Source organism: Delphinus delphis, chromosome 21, assembly GCF_949987515.2.
Source record: "Delphinus delphis chromosome 21, mDelDel1.2, whole genome shotgun sequence".
In the NCBI taxonomy this organism is placed as follows: Eukaryota; Metazoa; Chordata; class Mammalia; order Artiodactyla; family Delphinidae; genus Delphinus; species Delphinus delphis.
Window position 1 is genome coordinate 29568363 of NC_082703.1, and position 17261 is coordinate 29585623.

The 17261-nt window shown below is 38.9% G+C and overlaps 1 protein-coding gene across 3 annotated transcripts in view; it reads right to left on the reverse strand.

Moving 5' to 3' along the window:
- The window catches only part of GPM6A (glycoprotein M6A), a 249727-nt gene that overhangs the window by 25140 nt on the left and 207326 nt on the right, over positions 1-17261 (reverse strand). For all 3 annotated transcript variants that reach the window (XM_060001376.1, XM_060001377.1, XM_060001375.1), the window contains exons 2-3: positions 10676-10868; positions 1169-1325 (exon numbers count right to left, since the gene is read on the reverse strand). In XM_060001376.1, coding sequence (XP_059857359.1) covers positions 1169-1325; positions 10676-10868 — 350 coding nt within the window. The remainder of the gene's footprint in view (positions 1-1168; positions 1326-10675; positions 10869-17261) is intronic.

The following is a 17261-nucleotide window of genomic DNA, read 5'->3' on the forward strand; positions in this document are numbered from 1 at the left end:
CAGAGTATAAGTGAATCTAAAATCAAACGTGCCTTCTTAATAGAGAAATCCCTTAGGTATCACTGAAAATTAGCCCACTGAATATTCATATTTTACTTATTAAATTAATTCAAGATCTTTAACTAAACTTCCTTTGGGTCTGTAATTTGATATTACTGATCCTAAACAATTAGATAATACAACAAACATTGTTCCCCAAAAGAGTCTTACAAGAAATTATTGCAGCAACAACTACAAATACCGACAACACAGGCTAACTATTTTATAAGATTATTATCATTATTGACACTGAGAGAATATTAGAACTTGTTACAAGCTGGTGGAAAAAATGGTTGGTGGTTAACAGGTATTTTTGAACTTTTCTGTAAGACTGAAATAAATCGCACCATTCCTTATTAGAGACATCTTACTTAATAGGAAATATATGCTGTAATTAAGTAGATATTCTCATATAACATTGGGAAATAATAAAAATACATTGGTCAAGGATGGAAGCTCCAAAGTTCATTTTATGAAAATTATTCTGCATAAAAACGTGAATGTATTTTTAACATATTACTCTTAATTTTCATCAGTCTTGTGCTGTAATAGATATACATGCATTTTCTGCGTTGCATTAGCTCTAGACCATAAGTTTGAGTTACCGTTAAATATCATATCAATAACGATTTAAAATCTAAATTAGTATAATAGAGTAATTCTTACCTTATGTCAATATTAAACAGGAATTGCATAATATAGTTCCCACCCAAGTTTACAGTAAAATACATGTAACATACCCAAGTTTACAGTAAAATACATGTAACATGTATTTAAGGAAGAGAGATCTGCACTGTTATAAGTTGCAGATGGATTTTTCTGTTATCTTAAATATTGTATGGGAAGCCCAGAGCCATTCGGGAAACATAGATCATAAATCAATCAACAGTTTGCTGCCTCTAGAAGCAAGATGAGTTGTGTTGCACATGATTTGAGAATCTGAACCTGAATTTTCACATGGAATCGTTATTTTGAAAATACTATTAAGATTTAAAATAGCCACCAGAGCAGGGAATGTTACTGTGTTAAAAAAAAAAACAACCCTCCAGTTATTGGCAGATGAACACAAACACCTGTGTGCTCCCGAGATAAGCCCACATTAACTCCTGAGGAAAGACAGGTAACGTACCCACGCACTCACGCATCTGCCACACGTGGTGATTTTGAAATCCCCATAGAGATCCTTGATGGCCCCAGTCGTGAAGAAACCTTCCACCATCAGCAGAATGCCATACACAAAGAATGCAGCTGCAATGCCATAGATCACATACTTGAAGATGTCAATCCTGGGAAGAAAAGATGAAGGGGTTTAGTTTAATAACTCTTCATGGCGGATCTGCAGCAACTGACGTCCACGTGCTCAGGGTTCCTTTGGAAGGAAAGCTATGGGGTTTTTATGTTCATAATGGAGGCTGGATTTTAAAACACTTTTGCTTTATATGTCTAACGTGTGTACACTTTGTTCTGCCACTTCTAGTATCTGTTGACAAGGGTTTTTCATGCCTGTAAGTTTCTTCCTCTTCCCCTGCACCGTCTCCCATTCCCTGAATAAGAAATGCTCAAAGGGTTCATGAATGAAACTGTAAAACATCCCTGAAAGACACACTGATTTTTTTTTGTAGTGACATGTTTTTACTTCTTTTCGTTTGTGTATCTTCGACAGGTATTTTCGTTGTGGTTTTTACCATGGGGCTTACATGAAACATAGTTAACCATCTATTTTAAACTGATAAATTCAATCATATATGCGTACTTGAAACTTTGGCTTCTCTCCTACACACGCTTTGTTATTGATATCACGAATCACATCATGTTATATTATGAACCCATTAACATATTTTATAGATTTTTCTTATACTTTTGTCTTTTAACTTCTATGCGAGAACTCAAAGTGATTTATGCGTCACTATTACAGTATTAACAGTATTCTGTATTTGTATATATATTTACCTTTACCAGTGAGCGTTATACTTTCACAGACTTTTGTGTTGCTATTTAAAATCCTTTCATTTCAACTTGAAGGACTCCCTTTGGCATTTCTTGTAAGGCAAGTCTAGTGGTGATAAATTCCCTCTGCTTAGTTTTATCTGGAAAATTCTTCATTTCACCTTCATATCTGAAGGATAGTTTTGGCAGATATAGTATTTATTCTTGGTTGAAATTTCTTTCTTTCAGCAATTTGACTATATCATCCTACTCCCTTTGACCCGCAAGGTTTCTGCCAAAAAATCCGTTGAGGGTTTTATGGAGTTTCTCTTGTAGGGGACAAGTTCTCTTGCTGCTTTCAAAATTCTTTCATATTTGACAATTTGATTATCATATGCCTTGGTGTGGATTTGTTTCAATTTATATCAGTTAGAGTCTACAGAGGTTCTTAAATCTAGACATTCATTTCCTTACCCAGATTTGGGAAGTTTTCTGTTGTTATTACTTTAAATAAGTTTTTTGCCCTTTCTCTCTTCTTCTGTGAGACTCCCATAATGTATACATTGGTCCACCTGACGGTGTCCCAAAGTCCATTTGGCTTGCTTCACTCGTTTCCATTCTTTTTTCGTGTGGTTCCTCTGAATGGGTAATTTCAAATGACCTGGCTTTGAACTTGCTGATTTTTTCTTCTGCTTTATCAACCTGATTTTGAACCCCTTTAGTGAATTTTTCAGTTCATTTATTCAATCTCCCAATTTTTAAAAATATTTTCTATCTTTTGTTGATATTCTCATTTTGTTCATGCATTGTTTTCTTGAGCTCATAGAGCATCGTTATGACAATTTTTAAAATTCTCTGTCGGGTGATTCATACAGCTCTATTTCCTTACAACTGGGTTCTGGAGATTAATTTTGTTCCTTTGTTCTGGTGGTGTTTCCCTGTTTCTTCATGTGTCTTATAACTTAGTGTCGGGGTCCATGCATTTGAAAAAGCAGCTACCTCCGCCAGTCTTTAAGGAACTGGCTTTGTACAGAAGAAGACCCTCCCTAATCAACCTGCCTAGACATCATGCGGGAGGGAATGTGACTTCTGAAGGCCTTTGAGTGCAATTTTCTCAACTAGAGAGGCTCACTGGTATCTTTTTCAGGATCTCATAATCTTGCTTCTTTTGTGCCTGAGACACTACAAGTTCTGGTTCTACAGTAGCAAGCTGCCCTGATCTCTCTTGTTCTCAGTGGCCAACCAGCATGCAAAGTACGCCAGGCCCCCATCAGTGCCCTGAGTTAGACACCTGCTCTGTCAGCGCTCTGAGTGAGGCCAAACAGAAACCTGTTCCTTGGGCAGCCCTCAGGAAAGCCAGAACGTTGGATGAAAGCTCCAATCTTCTCTTTCCCCACAAAGGAGAAGTCACGATCCAGGGCATTCTCACCTGGCCCTGGTTTGGGGTTAGGGACTGAGGCAGGTAAAGTGAAATTGGCCATCTTACCCAATTCAACACGACTGTTCTCGCTTTGTGTTTGTCTGGGGGTACTGCAACTTCTTAATAAAGGAATGAAAGTATTTCGGTCTGTATATCACTGATAAGTCGGTGTTTCTCTGTGGGAACATGCATTGGGACTTCCTATCACCACCTTGATGCCATTACTCCTTCCAAATTCATGTTTAATTCAATTAAAGTTCATGTGTACATCAGCTGGTTATTTACACTAAAGTATAACTGCAAATTATTGATGGTAATTACATAGCAATCACAAACCCTTTGCTTTTATCCTTCTGAAATTGAGCTCAAACACTGTGTAAGAATACCTGGTAGTAAGTACTGGCGTAAAGCGGTGTAGCTGTTGATTCATTTCCTATGGTCTCTCTAAGAGATCACCACAAACTTGGTGGCTTGACGCACGTTTCTTTCCTTACAGTTCTGGAGGTCAGAAGTCTGAGATCACTTTCACTGGGCTGAAATCGAGGGGCTGGCAGAGCCTCACTTCTTCCAGAGACTCTAGGGCACAGCGTCCTTAAACTTTTCAGCTTCTAGAGCTGCAGCTGCATCCTTGCCTAGTGAAGCCAGTAAATAGCGCCTTGTTTCTGCAGTTACAATGCCTTCTTCTCTGGACAAATATTTCTCTACTGCCTTCTTATGAGGATTACTTGTGCTTAGATTTAGGGCCCAGCTGGATAATCCAGGAGGATCACCGCACTTCAAGATCCTCAATCACAACTTCAAAATCTCTTGCATATAAAGTAAATCTCAGATTCCAGGGACTAGGTTCTGGCTATCTTTGGGGGTCATTATTTCAGCCTGCCACAAGCTATACTTTCTTGAAGCTGAATGTTAATTTCTTGACATTCAAAAACTCTTACATAAAGTTTTTCTTCCAACAATCTGAGGATGGACATTTTCTAATGTTACATTCCAAAATGGATTTCAAAATTAAATCATCAAAATATTTAAATTATAATATAATTTCAATTGTCATGATCTTATTGGCTTGAATCCCTCTGTTTTATCACAAAAAGTACTCTTTCTTGTCAACATGCAATATATGAATTTAACAAAGAATTTCAAATATGATATTGGGAAAATTAAACTCTTATTCTCTGTAAAGATGAGTTTCCTGTCAATGATACGTCAACAGAATGCAGTAATAAAAACCCTCTGGTAATGAAGTCACTGATTATGTGTCCACTGTAGGATCAAACAGCAGAGAATCAGAAGAAGCCTTACCTTCACTGTACTACTTTTGCTTTGCAAAGTAAGAATCCATATTACCTTACTTCTAAAGGAAAAAATGAAAGCACTTAACCTCCTTTCTAAATGCAAACTTTCAAATTTGACGATGTTTCTGTAAACCACTGTTTTACTGATTTTAAAAGCAATCTATATTCATTGCAGAGAAAAATGAAAAAAAAAACCGGAAAAACAGACTCTTCACTGTTTCTTCTCCCAATTTTTTTATATGAATTACAATTAACTACATGATGCTATTACACCGTTCTATCAGGATATTTTTTTTGTACAGTCTATTATTTGAAGGTTTGACATGTTTTACCACTTCTCTACTTTTGCTCAGTGGTAGGAACAGTAACACCGCTCCCAAAGATGTCTGCCTGTAACCTCCGGAACCTATGAATATGCTATCTTGTTGAATGGGACGTGGCAAATGTGATTGAATTAATGATTTTGATATTCAGAGATTATCCTGTGTTATATAATCACAGGGTCCTAATAATTAGTGAAAGAGAGGTGTAGGAAAGTCAGGGTCAGATTCAGAGAGAAGTCTGAAGATGCTCCACTGCTGGTTTTGAAGAAGAAAGGGGCCCACGAGCCAAGGAGTGCAGGTGGCTCCTGGAAGCTGCAACAAGTAAAACTACGGATTCTCCCCTAGAGCCTCCAGATGGAGTGCAGTCCTGCCAACACCTTGATCTGACCCCATTTCAATAAGCCCAGTAAGACCCATTTCAGACCTCTGACCTCCAGAACTGTAAAAACTTAATAAATGTGTTTTTCTCATGCACTAAGTCTGTTGTAATTTGTTACAGCAGTAATAGGAAGCTACGCATCATTATTACAAACATCACTTAGGATAAATCTTTGGGCGGTGTAGGTTGTTTCCCTGGCATAAATTCCTAGAAATTTTTAAGGCGTGTATTGTGAAAATGGTGTCCAGAAAGTTTGTGCCAAAAGAAAGATGCACTGATAATGAGGAAGAGGGCTTATCGTCTGTTTCCCAATACTGAGTACTACCATTCAATTCTTCTAATAAATAGTTAAAAAGCAATGGTATTATCATTTTAATTAATTTTCTTGGTTTAGCAGTGTGGATGAACATATGTTTACAAGCTATTAATCATCTGTATTCTCTAAGAAATAGGTCTTTATATTTTGCCAATTTTTTTACTAGAATATGTATCTTTTTGTTGAATTTATTGTTTATTAAAATTAGGAAATCTTGTTATGTAAGTGGTAAATATATTGCTCAGTTTTTGCACACCTTTTAATTTTTTATAATACTTTAATGAGTAAAATTTAATTTACATTATGTCAAATCTATATATTTTTTCTCTTGTGATTTCTTATATTGCTTATATACTTCTTGCCCCATAGTAAGTAAAATCTTAAATCTGTATTTTCTTCTAGCTTTCACAAATTAGTTTACTCTTAAATTTTAACTTTAAATCCACCCGAAAAAATTTTGGTAAAAACTAGAGTAGGAACATACTTTTATATGTACTCATAAGTACATATAAGTACTTTACAAGTACTTACATGCATGTCTGTGCCAATGCCATGTAGTATTAATTACTGTAGCTCCTCAACTGTCTCTACTTCATTAACCTGATGCATCCTAGAAATCAGCTCAAGTACTAACTACCACTACCTGATTCATATCTGCTGAGTCTAATGTGGATGGTACTTTGCTGACATATCTTTCCTATGTCAGTACGAGAGGAAAAGTAATTTGTGTTGTTTTACTTTTTATCCCTAAAGATTAGCACAGTGATTGGCACACAGTATAACCCTGTATTTTTTGCTGAGTAAATGATTTCATTAAAAAACAAACCAGACAAAAGATTGACCTGAAAAGAATCTGAATATTTGAAAACAAGAACACCGTAGAAATGTTCTGTATTCTGAGACAAAAACTCTTTCCCTACAAATTGAAATCCCTTCACCCAAATCTCTCTCTTTGAACCACAAAGAACAAAGCAAATTTCCTTTTCCTTGATAGCCCTTCAAATATTCATAGAATGAAATCATCATGTTCTTATTTGTAAATATTTTTTCTAGAGTTGCCGTATTCCTAGGTTTTAGAAAAGAGAACAGAAATCAGGTCTTTGAATTCTAATCCAGTCTGACACTACAGGTGCTCACCAACTCTAGTCAAAGAGTAAGTCAGTAAGAGTGTTATGGTAAGTAGGGTGTGTCCAGGGACAAACAGACTTTTGGAAGCATGACACTGGACATTAAAATTGTGATACAGGGCTTCCCTGGTGGCGCAGTGGTTGAGAGTCCGCCTGCCGATGCAGGGGACATGGGTTCGTGCCCCGGTCCGGGAAGATCCCACATGCCGCGGAGCGGCTGGGCCCGTGAGCCATGGCCGCTGAGCCTGCGCATCCGGAGTCTGTGCTCCGCAATGGGAGAGGCCGCAACAGTGAGAGGCCTGTGTACCGAAAAAAAAATAATAATAAAATAAAATATAGATCACATGAGAACAGAGATTATTTGCAAACTTATTCATGAGAAGTAAGTTTTACACGCTGGAAAGATGATTAATGAAATGGAGTAGGCATATTCCAGTGTGTCTGCCCTTCCTATGTCCCCCTGTAGACTTGGATATTGACCACGTGGAGACAGGTGTGTGTATATATTTACGAGGAGAGATGCAGTGGAGAGACAGAGAGAGAAGCTGAGACAAAGAAGGGAGTCCTGAGGACCTTGGGTGGAAGACGGGGGCTTAGGCAATTCGTTTTATCTCTTCGTTCACACACCCAGAGAACAGGTTTCTTTTCCTTTATAAGTATATGAGGTAGGAGGGCTTAATTTGGTTGAATCAGGCCCGAGAACTATGGAGACAAGACATAGACCCTGTAAATTACTAAAGTTGGCCAACAAGTCCTTTCTTCAGAATCATTCTCTTACACATTCTTCTCCAAACTTACCTTAGCTTATTTTCAAGGAAGCTGTATTGCCTGCAATCGCGTCTCTCACTCACTTCTGCGTCCCAAGTCCTGATTTTACTTCCCCTTTGCCCCTCACCGTATGGAGTCCGCTAACAGCCCTGTAAGGCAGCCCCCATAGAGTAAACGCTACCTTCCTCTCAACTGCTACGTGACTGGAAGGTACCGCTTGGTACTAATCAGACCCGGTAGTTATCTGTACACACCTTCCCTGTGTGTTTTCACGAACCGTTTGCCGACAGGGAGTCTTAAGTCATTTGGTAGCTCCACGGGGTCTAGGATAAGGAATTTTAGTTATTTGAAATATGAAAAGAGAGATAATTTGAGCACTTGCTTTCATTCCAATGAAAATGGTATGCTTCCCATGCCAAAGACGCATTGCTGATTTCACATTTAACTCCCAATATAAGAGACCAAAAGTTCCAAATTAAGTATATGATCTCTGATTTCTCTGCTGAACTCCCACATTCACTACCCTTCAGAGCTGTAGTCGAGGTCTGTGATCTATTCAGGCTGGTTGTCTAAATGTTAAATAAACATCCTGACAATTGGTTTCTGATCGATTTATACAATCACCCCATGCCAGTTACTAGGCTTATGATTTCTTATAAACTTCTATAACTGAAGGTAGCAATTTGGATGTAGCCTAAATATAGAGAATCAGTAGATTTTAAGGACATCTGTGGTAGCTTAAAATAATGCACAGTGAAACGTGTTTTGTCCAGTGTAGGCTGGGATAAAACTGAGAAGAAAATGCCAGCATCAGCACATGAAAGTATATTCATGCAGTCATTGTCCACAGGCTCTCTGCAAACTAACCTGCAACAATCCAAAGCATTTTCAGATAGTTTAATTATATTCCAAATGATGACTATCACTCAGAAACTCTCAAGGATCAATTCATGCTAGAAACTGATTCCATGGAAACTGGTGAACTGTCTACTATGGGTTTAAAAAAATTTCATTTAATGAATAACGCTAAATTTTTGGAACTAATTTGTAAAATAAAGTTACATTGGGAAATATAAGTGATATCATTCCCTCATCTCTTTTTTTCCCCATGATTTTGCAAATTTGCTATTAATTCTTCATTTCCATTTATCAGTGACATCGATGAAATAAACTGATGCTTCCAAGTTAGGGACTATGTTTAAATAATTTAACTTCTTATCTGAGTGGCTAATCAACGTCCACCTCCTCTTAATCACTGTGTGTGTGTGTGATACACTTGGTTTGCTATATTTCTTTGTTTGTTTTTTGCGGTACGCGGGCCTCTCACTCTTGTGGCCTCTCCCGTTGCCGAGCACAGGCTCCGGACGCGCAGGCTCAGCGGCCATGGCTCACGGGCCCAGCCGCTCCGTGGCATGTGGGATCTTCCCGGACCGGGGCACGAACCCGTGCCCCCTGCATCGGCAGGTGGACTCTCAACCACTGCGCCACCAGGGAAGCCCTATATTTCTTATTTTACAACCAATATCGCTCAAATTTTAAGTGCCAACATATTTTAGATAAAAATAAAATTTTTCAACTTTCTTTTTCCTAAAAATTTTGCTATCTCTATGTCCCTGGGAACGTGCCCTCCAGCCCCCAAGGAGGGAATTCTTGCTCTATTTCTTGATAGAAACGTGCATCTCTTTTCACTTCTCATTTTCATGGAACTCAGCAACATTAATGAATAAAATAACAAATACAGTGTATGAGCAATACTGTGTTCAAGACAATCTGACTGCAGCTGATGGATTATTTAAAAAATTTAGAAATATGATGTATCTTCTGATACTGGAGTTGGAGAAAAGCTATCTTCCATCTAGAATGGTGTCCAGGGTGACCAAGCGTTGTCTTAGATTAGGGTCTTAGCTTATAGTTTACCCTGTCAGAAGGAATTGCCCCGGGTGAATAAGAAGTGTGATTAACCTCTTTTCGTGGAAGTGGTAAGAGCAAAAAAGCACCGCCATCCTAACCAGCCATACGACCGTTCCGGTTTGTAACTCTAGAAGCATCTTATGCCAGAAAGAAGTATGTATAAATTAAGAAGTGTTGAATTTATTGAGAATAACAAAATAAAGCAACGTGAAAAACATTATAATCACATAGTATCCAGAAGCATGAAATAGATTTAAGAAGTTGTACGGGCAACACACAATACGATAAAAAGTTTACTATCAGCCGAGATTATAAAATAAAGTGAGTAAATAATTTATTTTCTTTTTGTGGGCAAGAAATCACTGAATAAATGACTTGAATTCGGAATTTATTTGGAAAAAAAATTCCTCTGTAATTCAATCTTAAAATTTTGCTCTCTGGAAACTTAGGCAATATGGGACTGAAACTTGAACACTAAACTCTTTTCTACTTCCAGACTATGTTTGAATTATGTTTTTTTAAAAAAATATTAACATCACCATAGTTTAGTGATCCCAGGAGTTTACATTTATGGGTAAAATGTATATTTTAGGCATAATTGGTGCTTGTAAAAAGGTGCTCAATATTTCTTATGTTTATCATTTTACAGAAGTCGATAAGACCCTTTCAAAATGTTCACTTAGGTAGTCACCTCATTTCTAGGAGGCAGGATATAATGATGATATCACACCCATGGTTGAGTTAAAATTTTTTAAAAGTTGGGAGTAGCCACAGAGTTTGGGTGATTTTCCTAGAATCAGCAGCAGAGTACACACTTATACCTGGCTCTGATTCTATATCCTGTTCTATTCTGCTAGAACAGCCTCTGCTCAAATTAGAAGAGCGAGAGAAATGCAAGTATTCCACTTAATGGTAACTGAATGTTGGATAAAACTTTACAGGCAAATTAAAACACAAATTAAGTCCAGATTAAGTTGGCCTCTGATCTTCTGCTGTGTACCTTCCTGTTTTCATGGTAAGGGTCAGTGTCCTTTTGCCTCACGTATATACCCTAAGAGTACTTTTTCTTCTATATAACACTGCCTCGCTTAACTCTAGATCCCTATTTATTCAACACACAGCAATGTGCACATACATTCTCAAAATAACAAGCGATACCAGAATGACCTACATGGTAAAGACGTCCAGCGTATCTCCCGCAGTTCTGGCCATCTCAAAGTAGGTTTGCAGGATGTTAACAGTTCCAGAAAGAGCTTCATGACCACAGCCGCAGAATAGGGCAACTCCAGCGTAGAGCAGGATGGTGGCAATCAGAGAGGCATAAGGAATGCCTCCCAGGCATTTAATACAGCACTCAAAACACCCTGCAAAAGTCCAACAGGAAGAAAGTTAGAAATTCATATTTTTATTAATCTTACTGAACTTTTTTCCAAACTTAAGCATTATGGAAAACATATTTGCATTTATAGATGACATCAGGTCAACCAAGTCCGAGAGTGTCCTGGAAGGTATAAAAATCAAGTTTCTTAATGACAATCCCATGCTCCACAGACAGGAGAATGATTACTTCTGCTGAGGGCTTCCTCTTCTACCCCCAAACCAGAGCAGTCCTTCCTTCCCAACTCAGTAAGATACTGTCAGAGTAGAAAAGAGAGACCTGGAAAGGGTTAGAATCTTGACTCCACCACTGTGTGTTTTGGGGCAAGTTTATTCTTTTGAATTCATCATTTGAAGGTGACAGTAAAGAAGGTTACAGTAAAGCTTTCCCTCAAATGTTCTTGTGAGCATTAAATGAGTTAATACAGAAAACAGTGCATGATTGGATAAAGAAGATGTGGTATATATATGCAATGGAATATTACTCAGCCATAAAAAATAACGTCATTTGCAGTGACATGGATGGACCTAGACATCGTCATACTGAGCGAAGGAAGTCAGATAGAGGAAGACAAATATCATATGATATTGCTTATTTGTGGAATCTTAAAAAATGGTAAAAATAAACCTATTTACAAAGAAATAGAGTCACAGATGTGGAAAACAAACTTATGGTTACCAAGGGGGAAAGGGTGGTGGAAGGGATAAATTGGGAGATTGGGATTGACATATACACTTTACTATATATAAAATAGATAACTAATAAGAACCTGCTATATAGCACAGGGAACTCTATTCAATACTCTGTAGTGACCTATACGGGAATAGAATCTAAAAAAGACTGGATATATGTATATGTATAACCGACTCACTTTGCTGTACACCCAAAACTAACACAACATTGTAAATCAACTATACTCCAATAACAATTAATAAAAAAAAAATAGTGCATGACACAGAGTCACTACTCAGTAAATGTTACATCTACCATCATTGCATGTAATTTTAACTATTATTAATATTAAGTATTACTGTGTTGTAATATGGTTTCCAAAAATTGGCCACAGTAATTACTTTTGCTTTTTGAAGTTTCATCATTTTAGTCCTTCATTTTCAAAAGATGGCTTGAAACTAGTCTGAAACATCAGATAACCTTGGTTGTTAATATTCAAAATAAGGATGCGAATTTTCTAGTCAGTCAGCTGTTAGGTATCTTCTTCTAAGGGATTAACTAGAAATGTTTGAGCATATGTGTTTTGCAATAAGAAATACGAGATACTATTTGCCAGACACTGGTGAGAAAGGAACGTTTAGATTAGAGGCTGACAACTAAGAGGAACGCCTATGTGATCTGTTTTACTTCTGTCCACCTCTGTCCTTCGCTGCTTCCCCACACATATCCTATTCCAAAGATTTCCTCCTACTTGTCTCCTTTTGCAAATTTTTGATCAAACTTTCTTTTATAATGCTGAGACTTCTCAAGCTCTCTCCGTGTGATTGATCCCAATCTCCCAGTTCATCCCACCACCCCCACCTCCACCCCCGCCACTTTCCCCCTTGGTGTCCATACTTTTGTTCTCTACATCTATGCCTCTATTTCTGCCTTGCCAACCAGTCCGTCTGTACCATTTTTCTAGATTCCACATATAAGCGTTAATATATGATATTTATTTTTCTCTTTCTGACTTACCTAACTCTGTATGACAGTCTCTAGTGTGTTTTATCAATAATGCATATATGTTTATAGCAATATCTGAAACATGCAGTGACTGCAAAGTTCCTGTGTGAAGTAACTCTACATTCGGAAGATGGGCTAGTCTGCTATTGTAATATTGATCATTTAACTAACTTTCTTAAAAGAATCATGGATCATCTCGTCTGTCCCAGGAGAGGTTAAAAAGAAGTCTGAACACCTCCCCACTTCCGTAGCTCTTGCTTGCATAGGAAGAATCATTTCCTGAACTTTCTGCCCCTGACACACATAACACACACACACAATGTGGGGAAGTAGAAAAGGTTAGAACAGCTTGACACTTCACGTGATAGGAAGAAATCTCACTGGCAGATGGGTGAGACACTGGGTGTAGTATCTGAATGTCACTGAACACAGTTTCGAGTGGAGATTAACAGGGTAGCAGAAAAATCTTTGGACTAGTCTCTGTCTCACCATGCTGTAAAACTTTCATCTTACTGATCATTTAAAAATAAAGAGAAAAACTAAAATTGGTACCAACCCAAAGAAGAGTTACTCCTAACTTTGGCAAGTGCCCCAAACAGCCCCATGATCTCAAATCCCAGTCCTTTGTGATTTCCTCCCTATTTTTCAAGAATCTAAGAGTGAGGACTTTCGACTGCAGACACTGAGGTGTCAAAACCAGATGAAAGTATCCAACAAAACCCTTAAGAGTAGGAGTCAAATATACAGGGGAAGAGTCCAAACACCAAATTCGTAGATAGGAATTACCTTTGCTGATCCTACACTTAAAGCTTTTAACAGACTAAAGATAAAATCAGAACGAGAATGGCTCAGGAGCAAATGAAGTGGTAAGCCCACTGGTGGTCACCAAACTGCTATCAAGGATTTCTGACTAATTTTGTTACTAATTCAGAGTCACTTTCTGCTTATTCCATGTTTTCTCTACTGTGGTTTAGCTGGACCAATACTAGCCTCCATGCAAGCAAGCTTAGTTACTTAGACTATATATGTGCAGTGGGAGGGGACACTATATATTCGTGTTGTATTCTATAGCATTAAGTATAGCTTTAACTGAATACTGCTTTTTAAATTTAGAAAAACATGAGATAAATTTCAATACTGAGAAAACCCAAATTGACAAGCCTGAGTTAATAGGCATTTCTAAATGAGTTTAAGATCTCCAAATTATGATGACATTTTTTTATATACAAATTTATTTATTTTATTTATTTTTGGCTGCGTTGGGTCTTCGTTGCTGCACGCGCGCTTTCTCTAGTTGCGGCGAGCAGGGGCTGCTCTTTGTTGCGGTGCGTGGGCTTCTCATTGCCGTGGCTTCTCTTGTTGCGGAGCACGGGCTCTAGGCGTGCGGGTTTCAGTAGTTGTGGCTCGAGGGCTCAGTAGTTGTGGCTCGCGGGCTCAGTAGTTGTGGCTCGCGGGCTCTAGAGCTCAGGCTCAGTAGTTGTGGCGCACGGGCTTAGTTGCTCCGCGGCATGTGGGAATCTTCCCGGACCAGGGCTCGAACCCGTGTCCCCTGCATCGGCAGGCGGATTCTCAAGCACCAAGCCACCAGGGAAGCCCCAAGATCTCCAAATTAAATAGAAATGTTTCTTTTACTTTCTATTTAAATGCTGTCCCTTAAATCCCTCAGGATTATATTACCCCTACGGAGAAGCACAAGTTCCTCTAAGGCTCCACCACTGCCGGGTCAGGCTAGAATCTTTCCATTTCAGTCCTGATCCTCTGCAAAACTTTTACTCAAAGTAAGAAACGTCAAGCACCTCATCAGGCACATTTTGCACCAGAATGGGCTGGATCCTAACTGCCCTCACTCTTCCGCGGTCCCGAGTTGCTGTTGGATTTTAAAGAAGGCTCTCAGAACTCCCATCGGGGGAAGCAGCGCACCATTTCACAGTACTCCCTCCAGCTGCCAGAATCCCACGTAGCTGCTGGCAGGGGAGCTTCTTTCCGCCCACAGTGAGGACCAGCCTTGGCAGAGCTGCACAGTTACCATAGCAACCGAGCTCCGGGGTCCAGGATATGCTCTCAACAATAATCTTTTAAGGCTGAGGGCTCTGCTGCCACCCATCACCATGTTTTTACTGCACCTCAAATGAGAAACCACTCCATTAAATGAATATCAGTGAAAGTATAAGAAGTGGAATGCTGGCACTGGAGAAAATACCTTGCTTGAGAAAACTCTCTATTAAAAACAATACAATTACTTTGCACAGGAAACATTTTCAATATTAGGTATGATGATTGATTCTCAAATAGAGCTGGTGGTTGAAATACTAAACCCAGAATTTACATGCCATAGACCTACCTGTATACACAAAGAAGCATTTCTCAAATCCAGTTCCTGTATTTTCTCACAATGAATTAATACTATGCTTTTACTTTCATGTAAAAAAAGGAAATTACGAGACTTTCTTTTCAACACACTCTGCAACGTGTCTGAAAATTTCAAAGAAAATAAAAGCTCTTGAGATAGTCTACATTTTTTTAAAATGAGATATGTGCTTAATTTGCTTTCATTTAAACGTTCTGAAATAAACACAAGCCTTGTTCACTCCACAAAGTGCACCGAAATAAATAACGGAAAAAGACCTTAAATAACAAGAAAGAGAGCCTGAGAGACAGAGAACTGAGAAGAGAGGCCAACACAATGGCAGATCCTGGAAGAGAGACTGACAAGAGACTGACAATGTATTCACTGATAAATTTTTCCCAACATCGTTTACCAATGAGTTGATTCTTTCTCTTCCAACCTACCCTATCACCTTTGTCATTATCAAGTATGCACAGAGGTCTGAGTCTGTTTGTGGGCTCTCTATTCTGTTCCATTGGTCTATTGTCTATCGGTCTATCCCCAGGCCTTGGAATCTGTCTTGGTTTGTGGTGGAGAAAATTCCCCAAACTTGGTCATCTTCTCATGTGTATCATGCTATTCGCGGATGGCTCTATTGCATTAACATAGACATTTTAGAAACAGTTTGTCTGATTCCACAATTTATTGGGGTTCTGATTGTTTTTTTTTTTTTTTTTTTTTGCGGTACGCGGGCCTGTCACTGTTGTAGCCTCTCCCGTTGCGGAGCACAGGCTCCGGACGCGCAGGCTCAGCGGCCATGGCTCACGGGCCCAGCCGCTCCGCGGCATGTGGGATCTTCCCGGACCGGGGCACAAACCCGCGTCCCCTGCATCGGCAGGCGGACTCTCAACCACTGCGCCACCAGGGAAGCCCCGATTGGTATTTTTATACTGATTTTGCATCTAGAAATTTTGCAAAATTCTTTTTTTGATCCTATGAATTATTTTGATTCTGGGAATTAGTTTAAGTTTGTGTTGATAATCATCCCATCTGTGAAAATTTTGAGCTTTGTCTCTTACTGTTCATTATTTATACGTTTTTACTGACCTTTCTCTTCACTTCACTCTGTTCCTTTGCCATTATGTGTGATGTTCGCTATTGGTTTCTTGGTTATAGAAGGTCTCTTCAATTTTGAATTCCATAACAGGCTTTTCCCCATCTGCTGAAATAATTTTATGTTTTTTCTTTTTACCTGCCATTTCAATGTTTTTTTCAATTTTCAACTAAATGTATTCCTGAGAAAATTCCAACTGAGTCATACTTTATTTTTTAATACATTGCTGAATTTGTCATGCTAACATTCTGCTCAATGCTTTTGTATGTATCGATTCATTCCACAAATAGTTATCAGGGCCTCAGCAGGTGCCAGGAACTTCACTAATTGCTGGAACTGTGGAATTAATAAAAAAAAACTGCTGCTCTCGTTCTACAGGTGGGAAACAGACAATAAACAAGATGCAGAAGTAATATATGTGAGAATGTGAAAAGTGCAAAGAAAAGCAAAACATGAAAGAGGGGTAAGGAATATCGGAATAATTCAGGGAAGGAATAACTGAGATGACTTTTTTTTTTTTTTTTTTTTTTTTGCGGTACGGGAGCCTTTCACTGTTGTGGCCCCTCCCGTTGCGGAGCATAGGCTCCGGACGCGCAGGCTCAGCGGCCGTGGCTCACGGGCCCAGCTGCTCTGCGGCATGTGGGATCTTCCCGGACCGGGGCACGAACCCGCATCCCCTGCATCGGCAGGCAGACTCTCAACCACTGCGCCACCAGGGAAGCCCTGAGATGACGTTTTTTAAAAGGTGGGAAGGAGGTAAAGGAGGCAGGCAGGAGACTCTCTGGGAGCAGAGGGTTTCCAACAGAGGAAAAGTGCATGTGAATGTCCTGAAGCAGGTGTGTGTGTAGCTTATTTGAGGAAAATCTAAGAAGTCAGGGGCGGTACAATAGATTGAAGCTGAAACAAAAGAACATGAGATGAGATGATGAGATGAAAAATGCAGTGGGTTAGGACAGGGATGTTAATGAATGTGACTGGCATCTAATTTTTGCTTTCTTGCTTTGAAATCAAGTTTATACTAAGCCTGGTAAGGTGAGCTCCTTTTTCTACACCCTGGAGTTGTTTCCATCAGGTTTAGCTGCATAAGAAATATTTGGTAGAACCAGCCGGTAAAACCATCCAGGCCACTTGTGTACTTTACGGGAAGAAGTTCACTGATCTAATTAGTTACAGAACTAATCAAATTTTCTATTTCTTCTTAAGTCTGTTGTTTGCTAATAAGTTCAGTGTTGTAGGCATTTGTAAACTTATTATAAGATTTA